Below are 25893 nucleotides of genomic sequence, written 5' to 3' on the forward strand. Positions count from 1 at the left end.
TGAGATGATAAATCTGTTTTGCTTTAAGCCAGTAAGTTTGGGGTAACTTGTTTATGGCAGTAATGCAAAAGTAACACCTGAGTTCCTGAGTTAGTCTTGTGTTAAGGTGAAGATACAGGCTGAGAGAGCCCGGGGGAGGGAAAACACAGGTAGTTGAGTTCCAGATTGCTACCTGCTCTTAAGGGCAAAGCACTTGCCGCGGCCCCTTTAAGATCCGGGCGGGGCGGGGCCCGCGGTTGCCTGGAGACCGTCCAGGGTGAGGACGCCGGACACCGTGCTGTCTCCGTCCCGGCCGGATCCTCTCTGGGTCTCCACCGAGGTGAGTGACCTCGGGGATCCCGGGGTCCCAGGCGTGCGGCCCTGTCTGCGCCGCCCGCCGGGTTCGGCTCTTTCTCGGCCTCCGAGGACCCGAGCAGGTGCGCGGTGGGTGGGGAGGGCGGAGGAAGGGACAGGACCGAACTGGTAGCCTGGGCCCAGAGAATGCGTGCCCCTCTCGTGCTAAGGAAAGTAAACGGTCCGTAATACAGCCTCAACTCAGGGAGAGCAGACGATACACAAAAGTTGGTAAGAAACAGGCCACAAGAAAGTAAGTTTGCTTTATTAGTAGTTCAGACTTCGGTGATGGAGGAGCGGAAAGCCTGTAGTAAAGACGAGTTTAGAAGCCTCGGCGGCTTGCTTCGCTGACAGTCCTGAGGTGGGGGTGCAGGGCTGAAAAGAGTGATGGGGTTTTGAAGGAAGAGGGGAGCAGGACCGTGTTGGTGACAGCAGAGCCTGGGGGGTGAGGGGGAGTGAGCGGAAATCAGGTGGCCAGAGGATGCCAGGCAGGCAGAGGGCGTGGGGTGGCCACTGCCCCCGGCAGGCACAGGAAGAGGGGTCTTGCCTTGCCTTTTGGGACTCACCTCTGCCTCCTTCTTGATGTACTGGGATGTCTTCAGTGGGGCCAAGTTTTGGGGGGGCCACGAATACTATGGCTTTGGAGCCCTGCCCTTTAGATCTGGGACCTTGGGCAAATGATTAACACAAGGTTTCTTGTCTGACATAGGAGGCCTCAATCTATTGTCATGCTGTCCCAGGGAGTAGGTGGCCGATGGCTTCAAGTTTGAAAATAGGAAAGTGACAGAATAACTGGTTTTGTGCATCGTCTCATTTAATCCTTATAAGCAGACAAGTTACTATTATTCCTGTTTGACATCTGAATCAGAAGGACAGTTTGGGAAGGGGACAATGCAGGAGCCTGTGTTCAGCTCCTGAGCACTTTGCCAGGGGGATGTACAGATATGGGCTTTTACAGCATGAACTGGTGGTAGGTAAGATTTTAGAGGTTAGGTTGATATTTTTTCCCACAAAGGGTTGCCCTTCTCACTGGAACACTATTTGAAAAGAAATGATAGATGGTGGTTCCAATTTAAAAAATCTTAGGACAATGCAATATTGAAATTGTATTTTATAACCTGGTGATACTTGATCCTTGTAATTAATTTTTCAGGCTGTAGGAAAAGAATGATAATGACATTGGGCTTCAGGCTGTAGGAAGAGAATGATAATGACATTGGGCTTGTAAAACTAAAATTGTAAGGGGCTTTCCTGGTGGTCCAGTGACTAGGACTCTTTGCTCCCAATGCCAGGGGCTCAGGTTCCATCCCTGGTGGGGGAACTGGATCCCATATGCCTCAACTAAGACCCGGCTCAGCCAAATACATGAATATAAATAACTTTTTAAAAAGACTTAAATTGTTAGAGAAGGAAATGGCAACCCACTCCAGTATTCTTGCCTGGAAAAGTCCATGGACAGAGGAGCCTGGTGGGCTGCAGTCCATGGGGTTACATGACTGAGCATGCGTGCATGAGGGTGGAGGGAGATGGGTTGGTAGCAATAAACTGGTAGAACTAAAAAAAAAAAAAAAAGACTTAAATTGTAACTATGAGTGAAACCCTCAAGTATTCAGAGACATAAGTTTTATTTTTCAGATAAAACTCCCCTACACCTTGAAACGCACAGCTTTCAACTGAAGGAGTCACTGGATACTTATCTAAATAAAGTGAACCTTAGGTCTTCTAAAGGCCATGGTGAAAGAAAAGAAAAAAGTGGATAAAAAAGGGGACAAGTCTGCCCGTTCTCCCTCGTCTCCCTCCGATTATCCAGAGTTTGCCAAACAAGATGGTAACGCCACTAGGCAAGACGTGTCCCCGAGTGCTGCGCCACCACCGGACATGCAGCTCAAGGACCCGGGGGTCAAGAGAGAGGTCAAAAGCGACAACCTGCCGCATGAAGATACCACCCAGTATGAAGAGCCCGTTCTGACCAAACTCATAGTAGAAAGGTGATTTTTTTTCTTTCTTTTAAATATTTATTTATTTACTTATTTGGCTGTGTGGGGTCTTGGTTGCAGCACGTGGGATCTTAGTTGTGGCAAGTGGGGTCTAGTTCCCTGACCAGGGACTGAACCCGGGTCCCCTGCACTGGGAGCCCTTATGGAGTCTTAGCCACTGGACCACCAAAGGAGTCTTGACTTTTCTTTTTTCTTGAAAGGTGATTTAAGGAGCTGCTTCTTCCACATTCCCTTGTCTCCAACTTGCATGCTGTCTGTTCGCTGTCTGTGGATGATCTCTTATTATAGCTTTACTTCCATCTCCCTAGATGACTGTAAACATCTATGCCTTTAGCACCATTCTGTCTCCGCAAGTTTTTGGTTCAGGTTTTTAATGCCCTACCAGACATCATCCACTGGACTTGTTTCCCAAAGCAAAGACTGCAGGACTTGAAATACCGCAATCAGGATTTGAGTCTTAGCTCTAGGATGTCAGCCCCATTGCCGAACCTTTCTGAGCCTCAGGTTCTTAATGAGGGGAAATAAATGAGCATTCGCACCTTAGAAGCTTTCTCTGGATACTGCTGTTTCTCTCCCAGCTGTGGGTTCATCCCTTGGTCCCTGTTTCTCTTAGGGCATCACCGTTTCCCTACATCCAGGCCTGAAGTCGTAGAACTAATCTCCTCATCGTAGGTTTTCTAATGTTTACTCGTCTCCGGATTCTTGGATACGCCCACTGTGGTCATGGCTGTCACAGGTCCATTTGTTTTCCACCTCACTCACCTCAGAGCCTGGAGGTGAGCAAGGTGATAATGTCACACGTTATCAGTTGGTAACTAAAAATCTGGGCACTGTTCTTGGCACCTCCCTTGCCCAAAGCCAGCACATCAGCAAGCCCTATTGGTTCTGTGTCCAGAATATATCTTAAAAAAAAAAAAAGTTTTAAAATTATCATAGTGAAATATACATATTTTAAATTCTTTTACGTGCAAATCAGAGGCATTAAGTACACTCTCCACGTTATGCAGCCATCCCCACTGTCCATTTCCAGAATGTTTTCACACCCCAGATGGGAAACTATCCGGAATATTCCTTTCATCTCTCTCCCCGCCCACTGCTCCCTCCTGGCAGCTCACTCTCCCCTCCAGTCTGTTCTCTGAAACAGCCAGGGTGATCTTTTTAAGATGTAAATCTGGTCCTGTCCAACCCAGTTCTTAAAACCTTCTCATGATTCCTTCTAGAGCTTTGTACTTGATGGCAAGTCTTTATCTCAGCCCAGCTGCCTGCCCACCCAGCTTCTGCCTCCCCTGGTCTCCCTCCCATCACTCCCCTCCTCAGTGTGGTCCAGCCACGCGGCTGAGCTTGAGACGGCGGGCTCTTTCCTGCCTCAGAGCCATTGCACCTGCAGTTCCCTCCTCCCGGGGGTCCTCTTCTCAAGGTTCTTTGTTACCAGGTAACCTCCTCCTCATTCAGGGGCACATTCCCCGATCATTTCTTTCACAAAACTTGGATGTGATCTGGAATTATCTTGTTCATTTGTTCCTTTTTATTGTCTGTCTCTCCTCTTTGAACCTTAAACTTCTGAGGGCAGGAACTTGTTCACAGCCCAAGCCCCAGTACTTAGAAAGGGGCAGGCACACAGTGGTCCTGGGGGCTGGGTGTGATGCTTGTTGAGGGAGTGTGAGATATCATTTGCACGTCTTCACTGATATTCCTTCTGTATTTTAACCCCCAGTCACTGGGGTTTCCTCACCTGATTCACTGCCTTGAGCTTTACTTCATTGCAGCTATGAAGGGGAAAAAGTCCGTGGACTGTATGAGGGAGAAGGGTTTGCCATCTTCCAAGGAGGCTGTACCTACCAGGTGAGTTACACGTTTTGGGACTGGGCAAGGCAGACAGTGTGGGGTGATCATCTTAGATTTGCGTCTTCAGAAACGTCCTCTGATTCCAATTCCAGAAGGAATTGGAAATACTTAATGCTGATTTTATTGTGAACTCCGAGTACATATTTTAAGGCAAAAACATGACTCAGTACAATTGAAATAATTGTTTTAGATTTTTTTTTCCTTTTCCCAATTTTAGATTTGTTTTTCCTTTTCTTGATTTTTATTTATTGTATAAACAACATTAAGGTCACTAAAGTAAATAACAATGAGTAAAATTAAAATCCCAGCATCCTTTTGCCATAAATTGTTTCAGTTTTCTGCGTCCCTTTTATTTCCTGAAGGGATGAATCAGTATTTTCACATGGGCATATTGATTTTGTAGATAACATCTTGAATCTTTTTTTTTACTTAGGACTACATTGCTGTATTGATGTATGCTTTTCATAAGTTAAAAGTTTGTGGTAAAATGTACATTAAATTTACAATTTAAGAAAAAATATTTACTATTTTTTAGTGCAAATTTCAGTAATGTTGGGCTTCCCTGATAGCTCAGTTGGTAAAGAATCTGCTTGCAATGCAGGAGACCCTGGTTCCATTCCTGGGTCAGGAAGATCCGCTGGAGAAAGGATAGGCTATCCTCTCCAGTATTCTTCCCTGGTGGGCAGCTGGTAAAGAATCCGCTTGCAGTGCAGGAGACCTGGGTTCAATCCCTGGGTTGGGAAGATCCCCTGGGGAAGAGAACGGTGACCCACTCCAGTATTCTGGCGTGGAGAATTCCAAGAGGGGTTACAAAGAGTCGACGTGACTGAGCGACTGAGCGACTTTCACTTCCGTAATGTTAAGTCTATTCACATTCTTGTGCAGCCATTGTCTCCATAATTTTTTCATCTTCCCAAGCTGAATCTCTGTCCCCATTGAACACTAACTCCCCATTCCCTCTTCCATAATTATTATTCTAATTATTGCACAGTGCTCTGATTTAACATTCAGAACTATGCCACAATTGTTAGATACTTTGGGGGTATTTTGGGGTTTTTTTTTTGTGCGTGTGTATCCATGAGGCTACAGTGGAGGTATTCATTCATTCATTGAGATTATCTAAGAAATATGTGCTTATAGGAGAACAGATTTTTTTGTAGTTGAGGTCAAAAGGCATGGGTTTCAATACCCTGATTTTTCCCCTTAACATGTTTATTGTCCTGTGTAGTAAAAACTCTTACAAATGCCATTTATGGGAATTCCCTGCCCATCTAGTGGTTAGGACTCCACTACTAAGACAATTTTACTACTAAGGGACCAGGTTCAGCCTCTGCTTGAGGAACTAAGATCCCATGAGCCAGGGAGTGAAGCCAAGAAAAAAAAGCCATTTATTCTGGTTGAATAGTATTCATTAAAATGTCCCATCTGGCCTTTGGGATACATACTTACAATTTCCAATAAGAGAAAACAAAATGTGACACTGACAAATGTCATCATTCTTAATACCCAGATGATGGTTTTAATCAGTTCCTTCTAGTCTAGATGGAGCTTGCCAGATGGCTCAGTGGTTAAGAATCCACCTGCCAATGCAGGAGACACAAGAGACTCGGGTTCGATCCCGGGGTTAAGACGATCCCCTGGAGAAGGAAATGGCAACCCATTCCAGTATTCTTGCCTGGAAAATTCCATGGGCAGAGGAGCCTGGCGGTCTACAGTCCATGGGGTTGCAAAGAGTTGGACACGACTGAGCGACCAAGGACATCTGGTCTAAATAATTTTCAAAAAAACCTTTAAAGTTTGAAATGTAAAGCCCAAAGTATGTGAGTTCTTTTGAATGGTCGTTTTCCAACAGCTTAGTTAGGAGAGGAAGGCTGGTTTCAGAGCTCAGTTTAACAACTGCTTAGCACCGCCTGGTGTCAGTTTTAGGGACCTGGGTTTTTCTGGACTCCTGAGATCCTTTTTAGAACCAGACGGACGCCAGTGCGGTGCCAGCTCCCAGCTGAATGCTGGACCAGCATTTTGTGGAACATGGTTCCCTTTTAAGAGCTGAATCCCTGGGTAGCAGTTGTATGAAATCAAGATTGGGCCTAAGGCTTTGTTGTTCTGTTTTGAAGGGCATGTTCTCTGAAGGACTCATGCACGGACAGGGGACTTACATCTGGGCTGATGGATTGAAATACGAGGTAAAGCGTATAATATGTTGCAGTTCTAAACTAACTATGCAATTTAATGGGAAGGTTCCCAGCTAGTGTCAGGGTCTTCCCTGGGTGGTCCAGTGGTTAGGACTCTGCAGTTCCACTGCAGGGGACCTGGGTTCGATCCTTTGTCGGGGAACTAAGATCTGGCCTGCTGCATGAGGCAGCCAGGAGAAAAAAAAAGCTAGTTTCGTAAAAATTGCTCAGCACATGGATTAAAAAAATCCACAGACCCAAGAACGGAGGTGACAAGTAATCTTTACTCTAGGGGCCCCTCTGTAAACTGTCAACAGTTTCCAGTTTTGTTTGTGTATTCTAGAGATATTCTTCAGCCTCTCCCACCTTTTTATAAACAGAGGTACTTTATTTACTTACTTATTTTATTTATTTGGCTGTGCCAGGTCTTAGTTGCGGCCTTTGGGATCTAGTTCCCTGACCAGGGATCGAACCCCGGCCCCCTGCATTTGGAACTCAGAGTCTTAGCTATTAGGCCACCAGGGAAGTCCCAGAGATAGTTCATTATACCCTCTCTTCTGCCTCTTTATTTTTCTAGAGATCAAATCATATCCATTGACTGAGATCATTCGATTTTTACTGGCTACTTATGTTCCGGATATGGGTTTAACTTATCCCATCTTGCTGGGCTGAGGGGAATATGTATTTTTAGATCGGTGTCTGCATAGTATGGGTGGGCCTGAAACACCGCTCTGAAAATCACAGTTGCAAAGCTGCTAACGCAATGGTGTTTATAAGTTGTAATGAAAGTATTTAAAATGGAGGACATAATGCACATATTCAAACAGCCAGGTGGGAGTGGGAGACAGGGCTGGGGCAGAGCGAGGGGAGGGCGTCCACCTTCACCGTCATGGAGAGAAGAGAACATCTGAGGTCCAGGGTGGCCAGAGGATTGGGTGCCAGCTGCCATTTCAGGCCAGGCTTTCCCAGGAAACCCGTCTTTCCCCCAAACCCTGCCGCCTGGCCTGGCCTCTGGCTCATTTATCATCTCTGGAAGGTCAGGTGGGCCTGATTCTTGTAGACATTGCCCCCTCCAATACACATACCAGCCCAGTCAGGAGGCTTTACGGGCAGGGTTCCTGCTCTCAGACGCGTCTTCACGAAGGTCCCTGGCCTCCTGGGACGTCTGGTGGGATCTCACTTCCAGAGGCTCACGTTCCTGGAGAAGAACCCAAAGCCTCCGGCCTGAGGTGTGCAGGACCTCGTGCTGTGCACCCATCCGGGGCCCCAACCACAGGGGATTATCTGGAAGGTGCCCCCAGGGCAGGCGGTTGGCTGACGTGTCTGCAGAGTGTTAGGGTTTCCACCAGTGATCACTGAGCCTAGCTAGTGGTCAACATCTCCTGGGAACCAATGAAGTAGCCTCTGTTGAGGCGGGTTGCAGAGTCCAGAGTTGCCAAGGCCAGGCTTGGGAGGCACCCCTGTACCGTGTCCCCTGATGGCTTCCTGGAGCTCTGTCGGCACACGGCCTTCCCGGCGTTCACTCCGCCTGGGCTTCTGTTCGGTGCAGGGACCTGGTAAGGGAGGATGGGCTGTGTGGGGACGGGAGGAGGGGGCTGGGGGCTCTGGGGGTATTCAGCTGTTACCTTGGGAGGAGAGACCGGCGTGGTCTCCGCGTCCCCAGCAGCCCACGAGGTGAGGGATCTCCCCACTGGCTTCTTTCTGCTGCTCTGATAGCCATGTTGCCACAGGGCGACTTTGTGAAGAACATCCCCATGAACCACGGCGTCTTCACGTGGCCAGATGGCAGCACCTATGAAGGAGAAGTGGTCAACGGCATGAGGCACGGATTCGGCATGTTCAGGTGCAGCACGCAGCCCGTGTCCTACGTCGGCCACTGGTGCCATGGCAAGAGACACGGAAAGGTGGGCGAGGCAGCCACACGCTTGCCCACACCCTCAATCACAAACCAGAACCGTGACCCCGATTTTATGTCTTACCGAAGCTGTCGTAAGGATGACATCTACATCCTTTAGATGCCCTAAAATCATATGTTTTTATCTTTACCTTTTTAAAAAACCAGTTTTATGAGGTTTGATTTTTTTTTTAATGGTATTCCTTGTTCTAGGGCTCCATTTATTATAATCAAGAGGGCACCTCTTGGTATGAAGGAGACTGGGTACACAACATCAGAAAGGGCTGGGGGATAAGATGGTAGGTATCCGCGGCCTCCTCCCCCGCCCCCGCCAAGTTTCAGGTGCTAACGAAGAGCATTTGTGGGCCCAGATAGCTTTGCCCTGAGGCTATTTAAAGATGAGGTGCAGAACTTACAGAGAATACATTTGCTGTATAAGCAGGGGGAATATTTAGATTCAGTTGATGGAGCCAAATATTTTAAGGATTAAAATATTTGGGGGCAAAGAAATAAAATATCTGGGGCAAAATGTTAACCAATATTTTGGTTTTAATTATTTTAATTAAATATTTTAGTTTTAATATTAACCAAAATATTAACCGTAATAGTATAGGGAATCGTTTTTAAAAGATTAAAAAAACAGAAACCCTATTCTTACCCACTTTGTCAGATAATTAAATGATCAAAAGGTTTTATATACAGTGATCTATTCTCCCCCCACGCACCCTCCACAACCCCCACCACTGGGAGAATTGCTTTGGCAAACCTCGTGCCTATCCACTGAATGTAAATACAGGGAAGATTGTATGGGCACAAGCGTTGGATTTCTTCAAAGGCGTTTGGGGAGAAAGTTTCAGATAAAGTCCTTAAAGGTAAATGAACATGAGATAACTGGTTTTAATTGTTTGGTTTGTGGTCCTAGTTACAAGTCCGGCAACATATACGAGGGTCAGTGGGAGAACAACACGCGCCATGGGGAAGGGAGGATGAGGTGGCTGACGACTAACGAGGAGTACACCGGGCAGTGGGAGCACGGGGTCCAGGTACTGTGCCAGCTGGTCTTGGCAGAACATACCCAGAGGCGGGGCTTCCCTGGTGGCTCAGCAGTGAAGAATCCGCCTGCAATGCAGGAGACGGGAGTTCGATCCCAGGGCCAGAAAGATAACCTGGAGAAGGAAATGACAACCCGCTCCAGTATTCTTGCCTAGGAATTCCGACGTACAGAGGAGCCTGGCGGGCTACAGTCCATGGGGTCGCAAAGAGTCAGACACAACTGAGCGACCCTGCAACAATAGCAGCAACCCGCAGGTAGATGCTCTGCTGAATCTCAGCCCAGGAATTGTTTGTTGGGTATTGTGTGGCAATCTGAAATTCAGGCAGTGTTAAATTTAGAAACTCCCGTGATGATTACTCGACTAAATCAGCCTTTTAAAATTTTTCAGTTTTCTTTTCTTTTTTCTAATTTTTGGCCATGCCACACGGCATATGGGATCTTAGCTTGCTGAGCAGGGTCTGAACCCATACTCCCTGCAATGGAAGTGCAGAGTATTAACCACTGGATGGCCAGGGAAGTCCCTAAATCAGCCTTTTTGAAAAAAAAAATTACTGAAGTATAGTCGATTGACAGTTTTGTGCTAATTGCTGCTGGATAGCGTGGTGATTCAGTTATCTATGTATATATATTCTTTTTCATATTCTTTTCCATTATGGTTTATCACTGATTACTGAACATAGTTCCCTGTGCACTACAGTGGAAAGTTATTGTCTATTCATTCTATATGTAATAGTTGGCATTTGCTAATCCCAAACTCCCAGTCTTTCCCTCCCCTACTCCCTCTTTCCCTTGGCAACCACAAATCTGTTCTGTGAGTCTGTTTTGTAGATACGTTCATTTGTGTTGTTTCTGAGATTGCACATATGATCTATATCATAAGTATTTGTCTTTTTCTTTCTGACTTCAGTCCAGGTCCTATCATCTCTAGGTCCATCTGTGTTGCTGCAATGGCATTATTATTCCATTCTTTCTATAGTTAAATCAGCCTTTTAAAAAGTGCTGTTTTATTAACATTTAGTTTTCTGTAAAGGTCTCGCACACAAGTTAGGTTCTTTGATTGGTAAGTTCATCAGTCCCATGACCCTGGTGAGGACTGAGTCTGTACGACTCCAGTGTCCATGCTTTTCGCCCCTTCAAATGAGTCCCTGTATTTGATTCTTACCTTACTTAAATTGATTCAGGTAAAAAGAGGAAATGTTTTGACTATTTCTCATGGAAATTTGCCTTCTTTTCAGAATGGCCTTGGCACATACACATGGTTTCTAAAGAGAATCCCCTACTCCCAGTATCCTTTGAGAAATGAATACGTAGGCGAGTTTGTGAATGGATACCGCCATGGCCATGGAAAGTTCTACTATGCCAGCGGAGCCATGTATGAAGGAGAATGGGTCTCCAATAAAAAACACGGCATGGTAAGTACAGACCCGTGAAGGTTACATCTTAAAGATTATGTAAAGGCAAGACATTCTCTACTTAGTAAACTGCATTAGCCATTTTGCATAGGCAACTTACCAACTTGTTAAGATGATTGTGTGAGTGTGTTAGTCACTCAGTCATGTCCAAGTCTTTGCGATCCCATGGACTGTAGGCTACCAGGCTCCTCTATCCATGGAGTTCTCCAGGCAAGAATAATGGAGTGGGTAGCCATTCCTTTCTCCAGAGGATCTTCCCAACCCAGGGATTGAACCTGGGTCTTCTGCATTGCAGGCAGATTCTTTACCATCTACACCACCAGGGAATAATTTCTAACATGTCATCAATTTCCTGTATATTTAGAGGTTATTTAATTAGCCTGTGGTATGTGTATATATGTGTGTTAGGGTGGTTTTGGTTGCAAGTAACAGAAAATCTAGCTTAAATCTTTCTCTTCCATCCATCCATGTCTCTCCTATCCTGTCAGCTTCATTTTTATGCTGTGCCTCCCTCATGACTGCAAGATGGCTGCTGTGGTTCCAGGCTTCTCACCTACATACCCCACTAAGTGGAAGGAAAGAAGAAACTCTTTTTGCAGAAATTTTCCACACATGTCTTTAGGTTCACTAAGCTGCATTTGCCCACCTCTGAGTCAGACCAACTATTGGCCTGGGTTCGACAAATATCAAGATGAGTCCCCTTTCTATGATAGGCACCTCTGCTGGTCGTTATTTAATAAGCCACATTCTGTGACCTAGGAGTGCTCAGGGTTGTGGAGAGGTTGTGGGGGAGATACAGAGAGAGGAGAGGAAAGGGGGATTGGAAGAGAGGAGTCTACATGGTGACTTGAGATGCTATGAGCCTGTCTGTATGTGAACTAAGTGCAGATCTTAACAAATGAAAGCCTCCGAACTGTTGAAAAGATATTGATGTAAATTTACCAATGGTTTTCTAAAAATCTTTCACTAAGCTGCAAAAAACTGTCTTTCTCTCTGCAGGGCCGATTAACCTTCAAGAATGGGCGTGTGTATGATGGCCCATTTTCCAAGGATCACATAGCGGAGTTTCCGAATCTGGAAGGGGAAGTGATGAGCTACCCGGACTTGACTTCAGAGTGCGCCCTCAGGTCCCAGGGGTGCAAGTCCTCCGCCAGTGCTGGTAGGGAGTGTCCACTTGCCAGCTAGAGGCAAACTGATGTGGTGATATTGCATCAAACTTAAAGTGTTAGTCGCTCACTCGTGCCCGACTCCTGGTGAACCCATGGGCTATAGCCTGCCAGGTTCCTCTGTCCGTGGAATTCTCCAGGCCAGAATACTGGAGTGGGTTGCCATTCCCTTCTTCAGGGAATCTTCCCCGAACCAGGGTTCGAACCCTGGTCTCTTGCATTGCAGGCAGATTCTTTATCACTGATATAAAAAAATGTACCTAATATTTCAGAAGAAAACACAAGTTTGCTGTGAGCAGCTGCTGTCTTTTTTAAATATATATATATATTTTAAAGATTTATTTATTTGGTTGTGAGGGGTCTTAGTTACAAATGCAGAATCTTTTGTTAAATTGGGACATATGGGATCTAATTCCCTGACCAGGGGTCACACCCCGGCCCCCTGCTTTGGGAGTGCAGAGTCTTAGCCGCTGGACCACCAGGGAAGTCCCCACAACAGCCTTCTTGTAGGTTTTTGAATACTCTTGTGTCACACTTTTGCAGAAAATCTTTTTTATGTTACATGTGAAACATTTTAATGTTGCTTTTCACAATTATCCCTTGTATTTGCCTTCATTTGCTAGAAATCATGAGAAAGCTTGATGGCAGTGAAAGTAATTCCCTGTTAGGCTTGAGCATCGAGCTGGATCTCAGTTTATTGCTGAAAATGTACCCTGAGAAAGACCAGTCAGAAGAAAAGAAGCAGGTAAAAACCTTCTTTGTTAGAAATATATATATATATATATTTTAGGCTTAAATCTTAGCAGACTCTCCATAGCCCTGGGAAGATACTGTTGATGACTACTGTTCTATATCAAGTATCTTTTATACACCTGGGAGTCACTTGGCTTAAATATCCTCTGGTTTAATTTTCCAGGATCCCATGTGAGTGAGCCGGCTTCCTGAGAAAAAGGAAGTTCGGATGGAAGGACCCAGTGAATTACCCAGAACTTCCCTGGTGGCTCAGGTGGTAAAAAATTTGCCTGCAATGCAGGAGACCTGGGTTCGATTCCAGGGTTGGGAAGATCCCCTACAGATGGATAGTGGCAACCTGCTCCAGTATTCTTGCCTGGAGAATCCCGTGGACAGAGGAGCCTGGCGGGCTACAGTCCATAGAGTCACAAAGAGTTGGACACAACTGAGCGACTAACACTTTCACTTTTTTTTCCAAGGGTCAGTCAACCCCCCTGTCCCCCTGGCTTGGTCTGAAGGCCAAGGCTGTGGTCACCTCACTCTGGAGGACATTCGTTTTGCTGTGTGTTGTCATAGGCTGCTGGGATTCAAAAGAACTTCAGACCCTTAGAAATTGTTCACAGTGTCGAAATACTTAGAGAAAAAATTATGTGTAGCTGGACCTCATTTCGTGAGCATGTGTCCAATCCCAACCAGCTGTTTACACCTGAGGATCGTGGACTGTGAAGTCCGGCCCACTCTTCAATTCTCCAGAGCTCAGTTCAGGCACAGGCCCTCCAGGCAGCTTCGTCCTTGAATCCAACTCTTGTCCCTCCCTGGCTCTGTTCTGTAAGGAGGCCTCCTTACTGTATGTGTGTCTTGTGATCTCTACTAGATTTTAAGCTTCCTGAAGAAAATTCCGCGTCCTTCTCTGGAGCAGTGTTTTCAGTAGGGCCAACTCCACTTGTTTATCCAATTGAAGGGAATTTTAAAAGGCAGGAGTTGATGCTGAGAGTGACACAGGCCTGATGGGGCCGCCCAGCTGGGACTTCCCTGTCTCCATAGGGACCCCAAATTCCATTCTTCACATTTTCTGATTTTTTTTTTTATTTTGGAGGGTGACGCATGGGACACAAGGTTTGGAGAAACAGGACACTGTGTAGGCTGCAGTTTTGTGGGTCTGAGGAGTCTGGGGGCAGCATAAGGCCACTGAGGGCCTGGGGAAAATGATAGACGGTGAATGGGGACAGAGAGGCTAGTGAGTAAAGCAGTGAGTGTGACTGTCACCTATTTCAGGCTTCCAGTGTTACGTGGGATGTTAGTGGTATGTTTTTCTGTCTGCTGTTTGTCAGGGTAAGGATTAAGGAGTTCCTTTCTATGCCTAATTTGCTGAGGGTATTTTTCATGAATGGATATTAAAAATTTTTGCCAAATGTATTGATATGATTTTGTGGTAGAATGAACTACACTGATTGAGTTTTTACATATTGAACCAGCCTTGCCATCACCAGATAAGCCCCACTTGGTGTTAATGTATTATTGTTTTTTATATATTGCTACCTTCAGTTTGCTAATTTAAAAAACATCTTTATATTTTTGGCCATGTGGCTTGCAGGATCTTGGTTCCCTGACCAGGGATTGAACCCCTGACCTTGGCAGGTGAAGGAGTCCTAACCACTGTGGACCACTAGGGAGGTCCCTGGATTGCTATTTTGTTGAGGATTTTGTGCCTGTGTCCATGAGGGATATTGATGTCTCTGTGTGTGTGTGTGCACGCACTCAGTTGCTCAGTTGTATCTGACTCTTTGCAACCCCATGGACTGTAGCTTGCCAGGCTCCTCTGTCCCTGGGATTCTCCAGGCAAGAATACTGGAGTGGGTTGCCATTTCCTCCTCCAGGGGCATCTTCCTGACCCAGGGATCAAACCCACGTCTCTTGCATTGGCAGGCGGATTCTTTACCACTGAGCCATTGATCTGTAGACAAGAGACTTTTATTGCTGCCATGGAGATGGGATGAAACAGGACAGAATAGGACAGAGTAGTAGGAAAGTAATTCCACTGTCAAGATAACAGCATGTCTTCCTATTCCCATTCAGAAATTGCATTTTATTGACTTTGGAATGATTAGGGAGACTATAACATTCCCTGAGCTCTTACAGTGGTAAGAGGTGAATGCTACTGCATGTGTGACCTCATTTAATTTAGAAAGCTAGTTTTCTTTTACCTTTGTTCTTATCAGGTCAGTTGAAGATTTATGTGGTTTTCTCTTTTCAGATAGAATATGCTATCTTAAGAAACATTACGGAATTAAGAAGAATCTACAACTTTTACAGCAGCCTGGGCTGTGACCGCTCCCTGGATAACACCTTTCTGATGACAAAACTTCACTTCTGGAGGTTTCTCAAAGACTGCAAGTTCCATCACCATAACATAACCCTTGCTGATATGGACAGGGTGCTCGGTGGTGAGTATTCCAGGTCCTTCCTGTCTGGTCTAAAGGGTCGTATAACATCTCAGCACCTTGAAACCAGCTAGCAAATGTTGAGGGAGCGAGGAAGGCACATGTCTGGAGAGGTGTTCCAGAAAGCAACCTGTGGGCTTGTTCCCAAGGTACTTAAAATGCAACTGAAGAGAGAATCTACTGAAGTAACAGCAGTAGTCGAAGACCATCCATAGCAGGGTCAGCAAAGTGGGTCCATGGGCAAAATCCAGCCCACTTTGTGTTCTTGTAAATAAAGTTTTATTGGAACATAGCCATGTTCACTTGTTGATGTCTTGTCTGTGGTTGCTCTTGCCCTGCAAAACCGGATCTGAGTGGTTATGGCACAGACTCTCTGGCCCAGAAAGCCTAAAATATTTACCATCTGGCTCTTTACAGAGTATGCTACCTATACAGATAGCATATAGGACATATATGGTAATGTCCTTTACCATGTTAGTACCCACCAATCCCCGGACCATTTCCTTGAAAACCCATCAAGCCTCAGTGACTCATTATTAAATATCTCTGTGACAGAGTATGCTCTCCTATACAGTGTATGCTACCTCTGATCTATAGTTTTTATAAAACAAAACAAAACACCACCAAATTGTAAGGTCAGAAGCAGAGAAGATCAGGGAGGGCTTGGAATAGCCTAGAAAAGGCTTTAGGTAATTTTAGGTTGGGCTTGAGTTCAGGTTAAAAAGTTCGTGCAGTAAAATTAACAGTTTTGAAGGTTTTAATCCCTACAGCTGAACTGTGGGAGGCAGGCTCAGAGGTCTCAAATTACCTACTGGATAGAGCAAATATCAACCCCGGTGGCTCAGATGGTCAAGAATCTGCTTGCAATGCGGGACACCCAGGTCTGTTCCCTAGGTTGGGAAGATCCCCTGGAGGAGGAAATGGCAACCCACTCGAGTATTCCTGCCTGGGAAATCCCATAGACAGAGGAGCCTGCAGGGCTACAGTCCATGGGGTCACAAAGAGTTGGACACGTTTGAGCGACTAATACATGTGCATCAAGCAAATCTATGAGCGGCGTTTACCAATGGCATTTGCTCACCTGGTGTTCTTTGTGTGTGTATCAACTATTTGCTGCAAATTTTAGTTTATGAAACATACTTCAAACCCATTAAAAATTAGCAGTATTAACCAGACTGTGACTCAAACCACTCTGACAAACACCAGGACAAGGTATCTTGTTAGTTTCTTGTAAAGTAACAGATAGAGATCTTTCATGTGGAACTTAATTTTTCGGTGAATGCTTATATGCTGTCCAGAGTATTTTCTAGGAAAAAAAGTACCCCGTGGTATTCAGTTCTTTGAGTTGTGTACTGGGAGCAAGTAAGAGAGACGTTTCTAGAAAAAAGTACCCCGTGGTATTGAGTTCTTTGAGTTGTGTACTGGGAGCAAGTAAGAGAGACGTTTCTAGAAAAAAGTACCCCGTGGTATTCAGTTCTTTGAGTTGTGTACTGGGAGCAAATGAGAGAGACGTTTCTAGAAAAAAGTACCCCGTGGTATTCAGTTCTTTGAGTTGTGTACTGGGAGCAAATAAGAGAGACGTTTCTAGAAAAAAGTACCCCGTGGTATTCAGTTCTTTGAGTTGTGTACTGGGAGCAAGTAAGAGAGACGTTTCTAGAAAAAAGTACCCCGTGGTATTCAGTTCTTTGAGTTGTGTACTGGGAGCAAGTAAGAGAGACGTTTCTAGAAAACACTAGTGTGCTTAGTCGCTCAGTTGTGTCTGACCCTTTGCAACCCTTTGGACTGTAGCCCACCAGGCTCCTCTGTCCAAGGGATTCTCCAGGCAAAAATACTGCAGCGGGTTGCTGTTTTCCTCCTCCAGGGGGTCTTCCTGACTCAGGGATTGAATCCACATCTCCTGTGTCTCCTGCATGGGCAGGTGGATTCTTGACCCTCTCAGCCATCACATCCTCTCCAATTTTCTTATTTTAGCCAATAACGACATACCAGTGGAAGAAATTCACTCTCCATTTACAACATTACTTTTGAGGACATTTTTGAATTACCTCCTGCAGCTGGCTTACCACATTCATCACAAAGAATACCAGTAAGTTCTCCTTCTGGACCCCTGTGATAGGATGAGGGCTGAGCGAACCGTCACGACTGTCATAATATTGTTCTCTTTTCTTTGATATTCATGATTATTTTTCGTACTCTTGAAGGATTAGAAACAAAAGTTTCTTACAAACATTAGCCACCCAGACTATGAGAAGCAAAATTAAAAATTTTGAAAACCCTTCTGTTGTGGTCACGTTTCGGTTGTGCAAACAGCTCTCAAGTTTTTTACTCAGAAATAGTCACTACCAACTCTTCCTTAGAATTTCCTGTCTTTCTCAGACAAAATTGATACTGTATCTTTTTTTTTCTATAAAAACCTTCGATTTCCAAATAATTGTGGACTTTCAAGAGTGTGGCCAAGTTAACACAGAGAATTGGTTTATACTCTGCATCCTGCTTCCCTAAATGATTGTGTCTTACAGAATCACGGTGCGCTTCTTAAAATGAAGGAATTAACATTGCTACCATTTGATTAAGTAAATTTCAGAGTTTATTAGGACTTCCTGAGTCTTTCACTTGTCTGTCCTGAGACCGAACGCGGGATCCCGCCCTTTGTTTTGTTGTCATATCTCCTTTGCTGTTGTTGTTGTTCAGTCACCAAGTCGTGTCCAGCTCTCTGTGGCCCCGAGGACGGCAGCTCGCCAGGTTTCCCTGTCCTCCACTATCTCCCGGAGTTTGCTCAAACTCAGGTCCATTGAGTCGGTGATGCTGTCCGACCATCTCATCCTCTGCTGCCCCCTTCTCCTCGTCTTTAGTCTTTCCCAGTATGAGGGTGTTTTCCATTGACGTGGCTCTTTAGTCCCCTACCACTGTGATAGTTTTTTTTTTTTGTCTGTTATGACTTTGACACTTTGGAAAAGTATTGATCAGTAATTTTGTGAAATATCCCTCGATTTTGCTTTGCTGATGTTCTTCTGTCATCACCCTGAGGTTATGGGTTTGGGGGAAGAATACCGCCATATCGGGTACATGACATCCGTCTGTCTCATCACTGGCGATGTTACCCGTGGCCACGTGACGAAGTGCTATCAGCCGGGTCCCCTAGTGCAGACTTGCTGCTTTCCCCTTTCTGTGCTTGGCCTACTTATTAGAGAAGCCGGTGACGAGGTCCACCCGGCACTCCAGGAGGGGGGATTAAGTTCCATTTCCTGGGGGGAGGAGTGACGATGGTGTCTTTTTAACTGCAGAGACCGAAGCCCATCGCTCTTTCTGTGTTTTAAAAAACTGATGAATGAAAACATTCTCCCAAACGCCTGCCGTGTGAAAGGTAAAGACAGAACCGGTAGGAGTATGTGGACCTTAATTGTTTCCAACATCGAGTTCTGTAATCATCTTTTTGAGTGTTGGTGTTTCCACTCCGTCTTCAGGCCGTTTATTCTGTGAGGCCCAGCGGACCCTCTATTCAATGACTTACGTGGACAAGTGCTGGGAGATCTACACGGTGCACTGCAGACCGAATGCGGCCCCTCCCCACGAGCTCGCCATGAACACGAGGCACTTCCTCTGGATGTTGAGGGTAACCACTCACGGTGGATCGTGGCTTTCTGTTTGTAGCCATTTTTGATTTTAATTTAGGAAAGGGAAAATAGTCTAGCTGTGATGTGCAAGGAACAAGTGAGTGGTGCACCTGGGCTGTCCACCCACAGGTAGGACTGTGGCATGCTAAGGCTGATGGGAAGCTCTGTGGATGAGCAGCACCGGTCCAGGACTGGGTTTCACTGTGGAGTAAGCGAGCCAGGAAACCGCCCCTGCTCCCCTCTCACACCCCCTCAGCCCACTGTCCATAGACCTCTTCTCCTGGATGTTCAGGTGTCCAAGGGAGGAGTTCTCCTAACTCCTCGTGCTTGGGGGACGTGAACCCGGCTTTCCCCATTCTTAGGATAGAGTGTGGAGGGAAGGGTCGGTGTGGAGGGAGGGCCCTGCCTACATGCATTTTTCCCTCACCCTCGTTTTCAGCAGGACTGTGACATTTTAAAAAGTACATATATGTATATACAGCTGTTTGTAGTTAGCAGCCATTATGGTTTGATTGGCTGTTTCTTTTACAGAGCTTTAAGATGATAAATAAAGAATTGACAGCAACCAAGTTTGTGGAGGTCATAGCAGAGGATAACCCTTCCATGTATGATGGAATCGACAGTAACTTTGAACTTGAGGTTTGTAAAGAGGTGTCACGAACGGCCCAGATCCAATTCAGGCTGTTTGTTCTGCCTGAGGTACCAATGACCAAGATTCTGTCTCCAGCACGGCCACCTCTCTGAGTCCAGGTCTGACCACCGAGTCACACCTACCAGACTCCTGCCTCCGAACGTTTGTACTCGCTACACCCCTCCCCCTCCTTTCTTTTTTGGCTTATGTCAGCCATTTCTTGCCCGTAGTTCTGAAGGCTAGCATCAGCAAGGTGCTGGTGGCCCTGGTTCCTGCTGCGGGCTGTGGCGAAGGGTCGGCTCCAGGCCCCTCTCCTTGGCTCATCGTGGTCATCTCTCTCTGTGCCTGTCTCGGGGCCCCAGCCTCCCTCTTCTTATGAGGACAGCTGCCATGTTGAACTGGGGCCCACCCTAGCGGCCTCAGTTTAGCTCGATTATCTGTAAATCTGAGGATATTGGGGCTTAGGACTCCCAACTCCTTTCCCAAGGAGGCACAGTTCAAACCACAACAGTCTTCCTTTCCCAATCTACCCCTCACCAGTTCTTGTGCTCCTTCCGTACAGAGCACGGTCACCCCGTCTCAGTGTCTCTTAGCCATTCCAGTGTCAGCTGTCACTGGTGCCGCTTCTCTCGTTCAGGAAAAGAGGAAATACTTCTTAGAGTGACAGTCCTCAATGACGGAATACACAGCAACATGTTCGCATCAAATAGAAAAGTGACTTAAGAGACCTCGGGAGAGAACATGCATCCTCATAGATCTCTTAAAGGCTGTAGTTTTTACTGCAGACTGCTGTGCCCCTGTGGCACCCGAGTGCTGAACAAGGTGGCGTTTCCTGGAGAACAGAGAAAAACACCCAGAAGAGCCGTTGGCCCACCTCGAGTTGTGTGAGGATTGAATAAGACCCCTTTATATTTTCTTATACTGCAGCTGGTTTTCCTGGAATTCTTTGAAGCTCTATTGAGCTTCGCCCTCATCTCTGTTCCTGAGCAAGCAACTAAACTCTGTTCAGATTTCCCAAACGGTGACCTGTCTGTTAACAAAGCTGGAAGCACTTACCCCGTGACAGCTCAGGTAACAGATAATATCTTAGAATTGACAGAGTAAGGAAGGGCTTTATTCTGGAATGGTTAAACCATCATCAGAACTATCTTGGGGTTTTGTAACCCTTCAGGAAATAACTAGTGAAGTCTTAAAGTATTTATTAAAAAAAAAAATTATTTATTTATTTGGCTGTTGCAGCATGTGGGATCTAGTTCCCCAGTCAGGGATCGAACCCAGGTCTCCTATATTGGGAGCTCAGTCTTAGCCACTGGACCACCGGGGAAGGTCTCTTACATTATTTATTTTGTAAGTTAGGGGAAATGTATTTCCTGGTCTTGACCCAGGAAGCAGACTCCTAGCCATGCTAGAGGAGCTCCGTCACAAGTGTCAGAGTGCCTGCTGACACCCTGGGGGCAGGGAGCACTGGCTGGACCACGAGGCTTACAGCCTCTGGAGCGATGGGCACGTCCACTGTCCTTGGTGACGGGGTCACAGGTACAGACAGGTCCGTACTTATCATCACGGTGCGCTTTATGTGTCGTTTATCGTAAATCAGTTATACTGCATTAAAGTCCTGTGCATCTCCATGGAAACCAGAAGCCCTCTTGTGTGTCTGTCATTGATCAGAACACCCAGAACAGGAGTCCAAGTGCAGTAACAAGCCAGGAGTCTGACGTTCAGTTGGACAGCACCAAGTCATCTTCAAGCAAGTTGGGAGTCCTGCTCGACATCAGCAAGATAAGGAAGTCAGAGGTGTGTATTGACAGGTAACCGGGAAGACAGCCAAGGCTGCGGTATCCGCTGTGGGCACACACTGGCTGTGTGGTCAGGGTGCCTCTGGGGCCAGGGATCTGGCAGGAGCAGGAAGCCTGTCCTCTCGTGGGCTTCACATTCTGGGGAAGAGAGGGACGTGGTGACACAGAGACAGGAAGAGGGGACGCCTGTGGGGTGCTTAGCCAGTGCCATGCACTTGCCAGGGTCCTGCTCATTTAATGCCCAGATGACCTGTAGGTGCTGCCATCAGCTCTAGGAGGGAGCTAAGGCACAGAGAGGTAGAGTAGCTTGCCCAGTGTCACAGAGCTCCTAACTAGCGGAGCTGGGGCAGTTCCACTCCAGGGTGTATGTCGGGGATGTGATGAGAAGCGGGCTGGGCAGTGGAGGCTGAGTGACGGGGTGGGTGGGAGGGAGGGTCCTGGGAGGAAGTGATCCCTGAGCACAGCTGGCGATCAGCGGAGGGAGTCTGTCCTGCGTGGAGGCTCTAAGGCAGGAGTGCATCTGGGTGGTTGGGCAGGAAGGGTGGCAGCAGGTGCAGCCACGTCGGGGCGGCCCAGGAAGATGCACCGAGTGAGGCAGCGCCCGGCCAGGGGCACCCGGTGGAGAGAGACGGAGGCCCGCGCGCAGGGCGGTCAGTCGGTCCCCTGTCCTCAGTGCTGAGCTGATGACAAACCCATGAGGAAGCGCTTGGGATTATCTGCCGCTGTTCTGAGTGCTGTGGACTTTGAGAGGGAAAGAGAAGGCAGGGAGGATTCAAAGATTTTTTTGGCCTGAAGAACTGAAAGGATAGAGCTGCCGTTTATCATGAAGGGGAGGACTAGCATTGGAGGGGGGAGGAGTTTTGGGGGAAAACCTAAGGAGCTGAGTTTGGACACATGCTAATGTCAGGTGCCTGAGGAGACATCCAAGTGGTGATGGCAACGGGCAGCTGGAGACAGTCTGGGGTTCAAGGGCGAGATCTACTGGCGGCAGAGATGTGGGTGTGTACAGCATGTGTGAGGTGATCACGGCCACCGAGAGACGGTTAATAAATATTCTCCACAGACCCAGGGTAGAGTGTCCAGTCTGGTTTCTTGGGGGAGGAGCCTTCCAGTGGACACAATAACTCTGTTCTTCATTTCCTCAATAGGACAGATATACAGGTTAAAAAGTCAAATTTTATGCAGGTTAAAAAGTCAAACTAGCATAAGGATATCAGCCTCATGAATACTTTTCTAATTATTTACAACATAGAAAATTAGTGTTAGTCGATAATGATGCAGAAGTCATATTTTGCTTTATGATTTCTTTTTTAAATTTAATTTTTTTTTTATGTAAAAGCCCCAAATCAAGAAATCTCTAAGTGACGGAAAAACTTCCAAAGTGAATTTTAAATCTGCAGGAAAAGGGCTGACCTTCCTTTTATCTCAAAGTGGTGAGTATTTTAATTCTACAACTTTGGTACTAGCAAGCTGTTGCTTATAAATGCCATCACAGTTATAAAAAGGTACCGCCATGTCACCGCCATGGGAAGCACACACAGGGAGCTGGCCACGGGGTGGAGGTGGGTGTGGGAGAGACGCCTGGAGTGCGGGGGGCGCCTCTGGGCCGCCTGATGCCCACAACTCGCTCTCTCCACGGATTTGCCTTTTCTGGACCCCTCATATAAACGGAATCATACATCTTTTACGCCTGCTTCTTTCACTCACGGGCTTCCCTGGTGGCACAGAGGGTAAAGCATCTGCCCACAACATGGGAGACCCGGGTACAGGAAGATCCCCTGGAGGAGGAAATAGCAACCCACTCCAGTACTCTTGCCTGGAGAATCCCATGGATGGAGGAGCCTGGTGGGCTACAGTCCATGGGGTCGCAGAGTCAGACACGACTGAGCGACTTCACTTTCTTCTTTCTTTCACTCACTGTTGTCTTGGGATTCATTCACGTGGTGGCGTGTGTTAGTATTCCATTGTGCGGCTCTACCACATTTTTATCTACTTGTCAGTTGACGGACACTCGGGTGGTTTCCAGCTCTGGCTGTCATAAAGAATGCCGCTGTGAACACTGGTGTGCAGCCTTTGTGGACGTGTTTTCGTATCTCTTCGCCCTTGTAAACTCTGGCACTGGCATCAAGGCTCTCCCCATGTCTTCCGCTCTGGGCCCTTCACGGTGGCTCCTGGGGTGGAGGCTGGGGTGGTCACAGAACCCTGCATTTCCACAGGACCTGTGCCCATCGTCCCCTCCCATCCCTGCCACAAGAGCCCAAGAAATAGACACAATCAAACAACAAATGCCGTCTTGACAGATCCCCAGTCTTACTGATATTACAGAACTATCTAAAGCATTATCCTCCTGGAATCAACTATTTAAAACACATTCCCGATTGGGTGTCTGCTGCCTTAGTAGACATGAAGCTATATTCCTTACCAAGTCAGTAATTTTACCTACCTTCTTACTCACTTCAGAGGTAAAATCCTTTAAAGTTTTTTTTTTCTTTCTTAAAACTGCCTTTAAAGACAGTGTAGTCAAAAGCCAAGTTTTTTTTCCTTTCTCTGAAAATATGAGAATGTTTTAAGATTTTAATTTTAGAAAACTGAAATAGTTTTTTAAAAAAATAAATAAGTAGCAGGAGACCTGAAGGAAGTATTGACCATGATAGTTGGGGTCAGCTGATGCCAGCCTTGTTTTGGGGGGTCCCTGAAGCATTTTGCAGTTCCCTTAATGCCCACAAGCCCATGAGGAGCACAGCGTCACCCTTATGGGGGAACAAGGACACTCAGCCCACCACAGGTAGTGACAGAACCGGAACGGGGAGGCACACTCCTCCCTTGATACTGCAAGACTGTATCAATGCTCATTTCAATCAGCCCTTTCTTCCAGGGAAAAAAGAAAAATCCAAGGATGAACAAAAGGAAAAATTCAACACATGGATCAGTAATATGTACGTCTTTTTTGTGACCACTCTCTTCCAAGCACACAAGCATGAAGAAACCCTCAAGGAGAAAGTAAAGGAAAACAGGCTACAGAATGAAGCAACGGCCCTTCAGAGGAAGAAGGAAAACGAGGAGCTGGAAGCAAGGTAACTCGGTAAAAACCTCTCGACTGACTCCCTCCCTCCTGGGCCCTTGGTCATTTCTTTCCTGTCCTCTGCGGCCACCCCGCGCTTCAGGACCAGACACTTTCATTAAAAGGCAATGATGTCAGGGACTTTCCTGGTGGTCCAGTGGCTAAGACTTCTCACTCCCAACACAGGGGGCCTGGGTTCGATCCTTGGTCAGGGAGCTAGATCCCATGTGCCACTGATTAAAAACCACACAAAACCACAAGAGTCTACAACTTCCAAAGAGCGGCATGCCCTCGTGTGGGGCCGGGAACCCGTGGCTGCCTGTTCTGTCCTGGCTGGCTAAGGTAGCGATGACGCCCTTGTCCCCAGGCATCCACAGGGACACAGCGTGACACAGATCCAGACCACCCCGGTTCAAATCCCAGCCCCAGCACTTATTACACCTGGGGGACCTTGGGCAAGGTCTGTCCCTGTTTCTGCCCCTGAAAGGTGGAGGTGACACCTCGCTGGACTGCTGTGAGGACTGAGCGGGCACGTGTTTCTGAACGATTGAGAACAGTGGTTGGGGCGTGGTGAGCATGCAGGAATGGCCACACTGTCCAGGCTCAGCTCCACAGCCAGGTCAGTCTCGAGTGCAGATGCTCATCTGTGAAGGGCATCACGAGCCCGCTGGCCTGTGGAGAGCATTAGACTTAGGAACTAACAGCTACAGCAGGATTTTAAAAAGGCCGCTTACTAGCTAAGTTGCTACAGAGACAAGTACTTCACAAGTCACCTAAGATGTGTGAAAAGTCTGAACTGATGAGATGTCGATGGCATGACTTTTTATTTCGGGCAAAGTGATGACCAACCCTGTTGAGATCCAGGTATGGACTACTTTACACCACACGAGAGCGTAAAAACTGGTTTTGAAATTTCAAAGAAAAAAAAGATACTTTCTTGTGTTTGCTTCTTGTTAGGCTAAACAGCTTGAGAGAGGAAGAGGCCAGAAGACAAGACTATGAGGTAGACATCACCGTGATCAAGGAACCGGTGGACGCCCCCTCCTCGAATTTCACACCAAGCCCCCCGAAAGAGGACACAGTGGTGTCCAGCAAAACCATCACAAGCAAGAAAAAGAAAAAGTAGACATCTCCTTGTTTGTAAATGAGCCACAAGAACAGGCAGGTGTGAAAGGAGGTTAGAACCAAAGACGGTAAATTTCCTCACCGATAAAATTGCCTGTTTCACACCTTGTCTGTTTTCTTGAAAACTGGGGTTTGGGCGCACTGGGTTGAGGGTTTCTTATGTGGTTGGATCACCGAAATGCCTATATTTTGACAGCTGAGCTGAATGAAAATACACACGAGGGTACTGAATGAGCGTGTATTATGTTTTTTTTTTAAATATAGCACTGGTGATTAAGCTTAGAATCTGATAAAACCTACAAGAAAACAGTGGGGAGCAGATGAAGCCCTTCACGTTTCTTCAGCCCCGCCCTCTCTGAGCCCGGCGCGCCCTTTGCCCCTGGTAACCGCCGTGTCCACACCCTGTCCTTTCACGTGCCGCCTCTTCCGTGGCCTCTGCCCTGGTCCTTCCCCACCTGCTCCCACAGCACAGCGAGCAACGCCGGGCGGACAAAAGGCCGAACAGCAAGGATAAAGAGCCAGCTGCACAGTCGGAGGCTAACCGAAGGCCTGAAGTCTCTGTTAGCAACGTGGTACAGCTAGTAGTCCTGTTAAATTGAAGGGGAACCACCCAAAGCATAA

At 46.8% G+C, this 25893-nt stretch overlaps 1 protein-coding gene across 50 annotated transcripts; it reads left to right on the forward strand.

Moving 5' to 3' along the window:
• Positions 1-267: 267 nt before the first annotated feature.
• Positions 268-25503, forward strand: RSPH10B (radial spoke head 10 homolog B). Of its 50 annotated transcripts, none has more exons than XR_014072219.1 (21): positions 268-343; positions 1969-2321; positions 4097-4172; positions 6290-6358; positions 8077-8250; positions 8454-8539; positions 9163-9283; positions 10530-10706; positions 11706-11865; positions 12496-12617; positions 14859-15048; positions 17017-17131; positions 18330-18409; positions 18510-18658; positions 19191-19298; positions 20218-20361; positions 20959-21084; positions 22426-22519; positions 23949-24160; positions 24635-25011; positions 25105-25503. XR_014072219.1 is itself a non-coding variant. In XM_081552800.1 (20 exons), exons 2-20 carry the CDS (start codon positions 2065-2067, stop codon positions 25271-25273), a joined length of 2616 nt encoding a protein of 871 aa, XP_081408926.1. In that variant the 5' UTR covers positions 268-416; positions 1969-2064; the 3' UTR covers positions 25274-25503. The 50 variants fall into 50 exon arrangements, 34 of the variants coding, with proteins under 34 accessions (XP_081408926.1, XP_081408930.1, XP_081408923.1 ...); XR_014072208.1 differs by having other exon boundaries at positions 23962-24160; XR_014072217.1 differs by having other exon boundaries at positions 268-319.
• Positions 25504-25893: the final 390 nt, after the last annotated feature.

Source organism: Giraffa tippelskirchi, chromosome 13 (genome assembly GCF_054371585.1).
Source record: "Giraffa tippelskirchi isolate mGirTip1 chromosome 13, T2T-mGirTip1v1.2.pri, whole genome shotgun sequence".
Lineage (NCBI taxonomy): Eukaryota > Metazoa > Chordata > Mammalia > Artiodactyla > Giraffidae > Giraffa > Giraffa tippelskirchi.

What these genes read in the sequence shown, in the direction of transcription:
- RSPH10B (XM_081552800.1), top strand. Translation starts at nt 2,065, where the DNA reads ATGGTGAAAGAAAAGAAAAAAGTGGATAAAAAAGGGGACAAGTCTGCC. An exon ending in CTGATGGATTGAAATACGAG is followed by an intron (nt 6,359 to 8,076) that starts GTAAAGCGTATA and finishes ATGTTGCCACAG; the next exon opens with GGCGACTTTGTGAAGAACAT. An exon ending in CTTCCTTTTATCTCAAAGTG is followed by an intron (nt 22,520 to 23,961) that starts GTGAGTATTTTA and finishes CCTTTCTTCCAG; the next exon opens with GGAAAAAAGAAAAATCCAAG.